Source organism: Elephantulus edwardii, unplaced genomic scaffold, assembly GCF_000299155.1.
Source record: "Elephantulus edwardii isolate Elephantulus edwardi_28Jun2011 unplaced genomic scaffold, EleEdw1.0 scaffold00082, whole genome shotgun sequence".
NCBI lineage: Eukaryota > Metazoa > Chordata > Mammalia > Macroscelidea > Macroscelididae > Elephantulus > Elephantulus edwardii.
The window spans coordinates 13100353-13109496 of NW_006399832.1; the positions used below are offsets into that span (position 1 = coordinate 13100353).

General features: G+C 36.7%; 1 protein-coding gene across 2 annotated transcripts in view; it reads right to left on the minus strand.

Moving 5' to 3' along the window:
• Positions 1-9144, minus strand: part of EDIL3 (EGF-like repeats and discoidin I-like domains 3) — a 595610-nt gene that overhangs the window by 226799 nt on the left and 359667 nt on the right. For both annotated transcript variants that reach the window (XM_006889875.1, XM_006889874.1), the window contains one exon: positions 8502-8646. In XM_006889875.1, the coding sequence (XP_006889937.1) occupies positions 8502-8646 (145 nt within the window). The remainder of the gene's footprint in view (positions 1-8501; positions 8647-9144) is intronic.

Genomic DNA, 9144 nt, shown 5'->3' on the forward strand with positions numbered 1-9144 from the left:
GCAGTGCAGTTGGCGCAGGATAGAGCAGGGTTTAGGGCTGTTGTGCACCGGGTCGCTATGAGTTGCAAAGGACTTGGTGGCACATAACAACAACAACAACCTAACTTGGGAGGGACTAGAGAACATTATGCTGAGTGAACTAACTCAGTCCCACAAGAACAAATACTGTATAAAACCATTATTGTAGAATGCATATTAGGATCCAAGTTGGGGGGAGATTGGAAATAGAGAGTTGAAGATGGGAGATGGGTGTTAATCATAGGGTTACACAAATCGATGGGTAATTGGAGTGAAGGAAATGGGAAGGGTCTTTTGTGAAAAAGCAGTGTATTCAATCTTTGAAGATAAACCAGAGTAATATTTAAGAAGAATTTAAAAAAACAAAGTACTGAAGAGCAATGGTATCAGTATAGAGACTAAGCTGTGTCCTAACCAGGCCATGGATTTGCAATTACTTGCTATGCATCAGAGATCTGGACAAGGACTATGGATTTTAGAAGGATAGAGTCAATATTTTGAGCTGTTGTTCTAGAAAAGAGTACTGATTATATGAAAGACCACAAAGAGAATAAATAGATCTGACCTGAAGAGGGTAATACCAGGCTGCTCCTTGGAGGCCAGGATTTGTACATAGGATTGCTGAGTTGCAAGTGAGTCGACAGCACATAACAACAACAATAACCTGACATACTATGGGCATGTTGCCAAGAGCGCCCAGTCCTTAGAGAAGGACATCATGCTTGGAAGGGTGGAGGGACAATACAAGAGAGAAAATCTCTAGATGAGATGGGTTGACTCATTGACCAGGGTAATGGGGGTAGGTGTGCTGAAGATAATAAATTGGCTCAAGACAGAGAAGAGTTCAGAGCTGTTGTACAGAAGTTCACTTTGAGTCACAAGAGACTCAATGGCACATAATCACAACAACAAGGTAAGAAATATGGATGTGCTTGTCCTTATGGCATGTGTCCACACAGAAGAGTTCCTAATTATGAACTGCCAATATATACAAAATACCATGCAAAAAAGGTTATAATTGAAAGGAGAACTTTATCATCTTACTGTTCAGTGACTGAGTCTTCAGTATTTAAAATGATTACATTTTGGCAAGGATATATAGCAATGAACAAGGAAATAAACAATAAAAGAGGAGACTACTTTAACAAATGATTTCTCCTTACATTCTACTATTCCCATGTTTACTATCTGTCTGGCTTTGAACCTATCTAGTCCCATCAGACCGATAACTTCTTGTACTTTACTCCTCCTAAATTTAGTATCTGTGTGGCTTTGAACCCATTTATTTAACCACAATAAGCCTCAATTTTTGCCTATTCAGTCATTCGCAGTAGAAGCTACCTCATAGTAGTATTCTACAACATTAGTAAAACATAAAAATAACTTAGAAAAAAAATTGTTGACATATAAATAAAGAACTCATTAAATGCTACCTCTTTTTATAATTTCCATAAAGTTCTTTCCAACTCATAATAATAAATATCCACATATCAATGAATAAAAAAGATTATCCTATGACTGGGTAGGATTTCTGAAACTAGATGATTTTAGTACTAGGTCTTTGGGGAGATTGCTCAGAGCCCTTCAGTGATATATATAACTTGTGCCCCACCACCCTCCAAAAAAGAGCAATTTGTCCTGGTCATAAGAAGTTCTTAGATGGTGCAAATGATGAAGCACTAGTAAGAGACCTTGGAAGCTGACAGAAACATTGATGGTTATAATCCTAGAGTTACCTCAAAATAAAGCCTTGGGGATCTACTTCTGAAATTCCAATCATTGAAGACTCCATGGTATATAGTTCTATTTTGACAAAGATAGTATTATCAAGAGTTGGTACAGATATGACTACACTTTTTTTTATCTTTTGTCTTGGTCTACACGTGGCCTAGTGGTAAGAATCTAAGCCACAATCTCAAATGAAAATGCTTCTACTCCACCAGTTGCTCTAAAAGAGAAGGATGGGCAGTCTCCTGCCATGTGATTTGCCGCCTCTGAAAACCCACTGGAGTGTCAGGTATGGGTCAGTTCTGACTCCATGGTACTCAACAACATAGATACTTAGATCCTTTATTCCTTCCTGAGGCTCATTTGGGCTTGCCTTCACCTCCACTTTCTAGGCGATGTCTTTCTTATGCAAATATGACAAAAAAAGTCCAGGAAGGGTAGCAGAGATTTTTGGTTTTAGAGGTAGGAAATATATACTTTAAGCTCTATAATAAAGAGAGTAATAAAACTTAATAGAAATTCTAGTTGGAAAAAAACCCCAAAGCTCAAGGATTCTAGGAGTATTAATTGTCTTAATGACATGTTATTTATTTTCAGGCAGTCATATGAAAATACTTATTGTCTACCTTATAGATTCCCAACTAGTTCTACATGCTCCCCTCTTCCGTCTTTGTAAACCTGAATGATTTGAGGGAAAGATACAAGGGTAAAAGAAAGGTGTTTATTTTAAACTTTTGTGAAATATTTTAATATCTGAAGTATTTAGAAAAATGTGTGTAGTTTGACCAATTTTGCTTATCTATAGAATTCATTCTATAATCTATCTATTATCTAATATTGAGCCTAATGGAGGTGCTAAGTAATTATTTTCTTAAGGAACAATTTGATGTTGCTCTAATTATGTTCACAAGGTTGTTTTGAGTCATACTTTACTCAATAGCGCCTAATAACAATTATGAATATGATTTATTTTATTTTCTTGCTGTTGTTGTTATATGCCGTTGAGTTGCCTGTGACTCATGTCATTGTTGTTATGTGCCATCGAGTCATAGTGATCTAACATGAGCTCTGAAACCTGCCCTGTCCTGATTCAGTCTCGCTGACTCTGACACAGCTATCCTATTTCTCCAGTTATTGTGTCACTCCATCTCATAAAGGGTATTCCTCTCCTGTGCCCTCCCTCCATATTTCCAAGCATTATGTCCTTTTTCAAGGACCAGTCCCTCCTGGTTATGTGCCCAAAGTATCTTAGAATGATCTTCAAAATCCTAGCCTCTGAGTAAAAATTTGGTTTCATCCCGTCCAAGACCTACCTATTTGTTATCTTGGGAGTCCATGATATGTTCAAGACTTCTCCAGCACCATAACTCAAAGGCATCAATTCTTCTGTAATCCTTAGTTATTGTCCAATACCCTGATGCATAGTAAGTAAATGCAAAGACCATGGCCTGGATCAAGCACACCTTAGTCTCTAGACAGACACTATTGCTCCTCTGTATTCTGGAGAAGTCCCTGATAGCAGATTTTCCCAGTGGAAATAGTCTTTGATTTCCTGACTGGTGGTGCCAAGAGTGCTGATTGTGGAGCCAAGAAAGCTGAAATTGTTAACAAACTCAATCTCTTCTCCATTCTTCATGGTGCTACCAACTGGCCCAGTGGTAAGAATCTTTATCTTCTTGATGTTAAGCTTCAATCCATATTGAAGACTGCAATCCTTAATCTTCTGCAGCAAGCACTTCAGGTCCTCCCCAGTTTCAGAGACCAAGGTTATATCATCTGTATAATGAAGGTTGTTGATAAGTCTTCTACAAATCCTGATGTCACATTCCATCTTTATGAATCCTAACACCAGAACGATTTGCACTGCATATAAATTGAAAACATATGGAGATAAGATGCATCCCTGACCCACTCATTTGCTGATTTTGAACCATGCAGTGTTTCCTTGCTCTATTCTGAGGACTGCTTCCTGGTCTAAGTATAGGTTTCACATAAGCATAATCAGTGCTCTGGGATTCCCATTCTTTTCACGGCAAATCACAATCTGCTGTGATCCGCACAGCCAAAAGTCCTTGCGTAGTCAATGAAACACAGACAGACATTATGCTGGTACTCTTGGCTTTCTGCAAGATCTATCTGACATTGATGGTAATGTCTCTAGTAACACAACCTCTTCTAAACCTACCTTGTACTTCTGGTAGTTCTCTGTTAATGTACTGTTCCAGTCATTTTGGATAATTTTCAGCAGGATCTTGCTTGCATGTGACATTAGTGATATATTTGATAATTTCTACACTCTACCAGTTTTTGGAATCGGAATAAATATGGAACTCTTCCAGTCAGTTGACCAGGTAATTGTCCTCCAGATTTCTTGGCACAACTTGGTAAATATGTACAGGGCAGCATCTGTTTTTTGAAATGTGTAAACTGGTATTTAATCAATTCCTGGGGCTTTGTGTTTTGCCATGTCCTTTAGAGTGGCTTGAACTTGCCTCTTTATTATCTTTCCTTCATTGCCTCTTGATGATACGTTGTTTCTTGAAATTTCTGTGTCAGCCAATTGTTTTTGGAACAGTGACTGTATACTCCTTCCTTCTTCTTTGATGCTTCCTGGATCATTCAAAATTCAATATTCTGCCTATAGCATGCATAGTATTACAACTCATAGCTTAAATTTGTTTTGTAGTTTCTTAGAGTTTAAGAAATATCAAGCAAATTCAGTCCTTTTGACACCAGCTCTTTGAACATTTTGTTATAATACTTTGCTGGGTCTTCCTGAGCTGCCTTTTGAAATCTTCTGTTCAGCTCCTTAACATCTTGATTTCTTCCCTCTGCTTTAGCTTCTCAGCCAAATGAAATATTCAGTTTCTTCTGGCCTTTTCTTCTTCTGTCTTTGTAATTACCTTCTGTATTCTTTATGGATGATATTCTTGATATCCTCCCACAGCTCATCTGGGCTTCATTCATTAGTGTTTAAGGCTTCAAACCTGTTCCTGCATTGGTTTTTAAATTCAGGTGGGATAGACTCAAGATCAAATTTTATTTTGTGTGGATTTGATTTGACCATCTTTAGCTTTAATTTTAACTTACTATGAGTAGTTAATGCTCTGTTGTGCAATCCCTCCACAGATGTAATCAATCTGATTCCTATAGATATAGGTGAAATCCATGTATAAATTCATTTGTTTCTTATGGATGGTATTTGTTATGAATAAATAGTTGATTTTGCAGAATTCTATCTTTTTATCTCCATCCTCATTTCTGTCACCAAGTCCATATTTTCTGACTATTGATCATTCTTCCTGTTTCCTACCTTTTGCATTCCAGACTTCTGTTACTATTAACGCATCTTTGTTGCATGTTCGATCAATTTCTGACTGCAAAAGTTGGTAGAAAGCATCTATTTCCTACTCTTTGACATGGTTTGTTGTGCATAAACTTGAATGATGGTTGTACTAATAGGTCTTCCTGGTATGTGTATGGATATTATCCTGTCATTTGCAATATACTATTTCAAGATGGACGTAGCAATGACCTTTTAATTATAAAAAACAACCTGGCTTTTTCTCATTTTTTCATCACTAGCATAACAGATCATATGATCATCTGATTAAAAACGTCCTTGCCAAATCATCTCATTTCACCAATACCGAATATGTCAATATATGTTCCATTTCTCTTGTAATGATATCCAGTTTTTCTACATTTATGCTTCACACATTCTATGTTACAATCATTAGTTTCTGCTTACAACTGTTCCTCCTACTTTGTGTTTCCAAATTTGAGGGCTCAGCCTCAGCTGCAATATCTGTTACTTTATTCTATGTATGCTCTGTTGTACCTAGGATTTTCAAAGGCCTGTTATATTTTGGCAGAGAATGGCCAATCCTTACATCCTTCTTCCTTAGTCTATCTTTACTTGGATGTTTCGCTTTAGAACAGTTAACAACTTAAATCAAATGTCTTGGAAGAATTTACTTTTTCAATTTTTGGGCAAGAATTAACTATTGATATTTCAGGCATACTATAATAGTTTATTATCTACAACACTATAACATCTCGGGGTTTATAAGTACTGCACTGGATCATGGGAAATAATTTGATAAGATATAGTATTATTTATTTCCAAGTGTTGGAACAAACATTTACGCCAATATGCCTAACACACCAATTTCCCTTCTCATCAACTTGATTTCAAACATATGTTGTTGTTGTTGTTGTTGTTGTAACATGCTGTAGTGTTATGTGTGACTCATAGTGACCCCATGTACAACAGCTCTGAAGCTTGCCCTGTCATAAGCCAGTCTCACTGACTCTAACACAATACCATCACCCCAGCTATCCTGTCAATTTATCTCATTCGAGATCTTCCTCTCCTGCATTGTCTCTCTACCCTTCCAAACATGATGTCCTTCTTCAAGGACTGGTCCCTCCTGGTCACAAACCCATAGTATGTGAGACGAAGCTCCAAAATCCTTGCCTTCAAGGAGAAACTTGGTTTTATCCTCTTCAGGACAGACTTATTTGTTCTCCCGGTAGTCTATGGTATGCTCAATACTCTTCTCCATCATCAAAATTTAAAGAAAAAAGTGCAACAATGAATGAATGAAAATCCAAAATCTCTGTAAGTATTCATTAAAGTTAATAAAATATACTTTAAAAAAAATTCAAAGGTATCAATTCTTCTTCTGTCATCCTTAGTCATTTTCCAGGTCTCTGATGCATAGCATGTAATTGTGAAGACCATGGCCTGGATCAGTATACCTTAGTGTCTGTACTGACATTGATACTTCCCAGTTCTCTGGAGAAGTCCATGACAGTAGACTTCCCCAGTACAATTCGTCTTTTGATTTCTTGACTGCTGGTGCCAAGAGTGTTGATTGTGGAATTGAGTAAACTAAATTATTAACAATCTCAATCTCTTCTCCATCTATCACAAAGCTGCCAGGTGGCCCAGTGGTGAGAATCGTTGTCTTCTTGATGTTTAGCTTCAATCCATATTCATATGCATAAGCAAAACAATTTTTACTTGTGTGGATAACATTTAAATAAAATGAAATCTTAACAGTCAACTTGATCATTTTTCTAGTGAAAAGTTGTAACTTTGATAATGTCATGCATGATATATTACACTCTATTTACATTCAAAATCAATTTGACGGGTTGGAATACAGGGCACTGCTGCTTTGTTTTAGAAAATAAAACCTGTGAAGTTACCAAGTATAACCTCTTTACAAACCTGACAAACATTTTAGGGGTGTAATTGTGCCATGTATAAGTGACTGGCCCTCATTAATCAAAAGCCCCCCAAATTGGGGAAAATAATGTTAAGCAACTAAGGAACATAGAACTTACAGTCAATCTCATGATATCCTCTTGATTGCTTTATGATTAATGGCTTAGGGATGACACTGGCTCCAGTGATATAGTGACATGCAATACAAGCTCTGTACAGCAATAATTCTACTGAGATTAACTATTGATCAATAAGTCAGTGTGAATTACCAAAATAGGGAAACATCTCAGTTAGGATAATTAATAGTACTAAAACTGTATATTGGTTGCTTCATAAAAGACACCATAAATAATATGAAAATGTGACTCCTTAAGTAGCTTCATTCATCTGGGAAAACAGTATAGTTCCTTTAAATGTAATGAGATCATTTTCAGAAAAATGATTGTTTTTAAAAAGTAACTTGTATATGTGGAAAAATAAATCTCACCATAGGAAATAAAACTAAGAAGGAAAACAGGCAGTATGCAACATAATCTATAAGCCATCTCTTGAAATAATAATTTTAAAATATAAAAAGGTGCAAAGTTTTGGTGAGCTTGGCAAATAGTTTTTTCATACCTCAAGGATATGCTAAATAGGAGCCCACATTTTTTCCTATTCATGGATATTTGAACAAAATAATTCTAAGCTAGTGGAGCAAAGACAATTTATAAATTTTGAGGTCAGAAAAGTAAGATCATCCAGGAACCAGTAAAATAACTAGACAAGATTTTCTATTTGTTTCGCAATCTCACTATATTGAAAGGGGACCACTGTGAGAACAACAAATTAAGTCTCATCCTTATACGGAGTACTGATGCCCCCAGAGCACATGGATTATTTAACTTTGAGTCCTCTGATATATTATCTTTGAGATAGATAGGCAATGTTTGTACAATGAGCCTGACTCTAGCTAAGGGAGATCTAAGAATGAATTTATAGAAACAATCTTTGTACTGAAATATTGTTTCCTTGGGAAAAATGATAAGTATACATGTTTCACAAAACGTTATCCCCCAAAAGCTAAGTTATTATGGTAGAAGGACAAAAACTAAAGGTTACTTTTCCTATGCTGTGTTGCTTCAACTTAATTGCGTTTTATGGGCCCTTGCAGAGTCTAGTTTTTACTGAGTCTTTGTCACAAAATATAAATCTGAGCCACTACCAACAACAATAAGACACATTTAAACTTTACAAGAATTGCCAGTGAGAATTTGTTGAACTTTTAGTGACCATTTAAACCCCCCCCCCTCAAGTTTCACTGCTCCTTCTTTTGAATTCTTTTCTGTAGCATGTTTTTGAGACTTTATCCTGTGTGTAACACACAGTGTTTCTCACTGAACCATGGCTTAAATGCTTTCCAGCAGAAATTAATAACTACCTACAGCTAATAGAAATTTGCATTTCGTTCGCAGACTACAAACAAAAGGAATCCTTCCCTCACCCCTTTTAAACAGGATAGATAAGTTTTGAGACTCACCTGACAACTCACAGCCAAGAAGTTCCATTCTTAGAGTGCAATGCCTCCGACAAACTTGAGGATAGAGTCTTACATACTGAGCTTTTATGGGCGGTGTGAAAGAGTTAGCATAAGGGGTATTGTTATCAACGTTTCCACGGAAAACCTATGAGAAAAACAACATGAAATTTAAAACTGTTAAGTGCTGCAGTTTCTTTGACTATTTTGCTTACTAACCCAGACAGCCCTAAAGGGGCCCTGGTGGCATAGTAGTAGGGAGTTGTGCTGCTAACCTCAAGGGTGCACCACTTTGGAGGTTCAAATAATCCAGCAGAATTTCTATGTGAGAAAGATAGGCAGTCTCCTCTTGTGTGGTTTACAGTCTCAGAAACTCAAAGGAGGGTCAGTTATGAGTCGGTTCCAACTAGATGGCAATGAATATTGAGAACCTTGTGCCATACCCAGCTTAATCCTCCAAGGATAAGACTAAATAATTTGAGGATATGAAACATTTAGGAGCACCTCTCAATTAGCAATGACTAGAAAACCCAAAAATTCTAAAAGCTATAAACTTCAATGGGGTATGATATAATCTATACTCTACTATGACTTACTTGGTTGTTTATTTTAATAGAACCAGAAAAATGCTTGTGTGCGCTCTCTC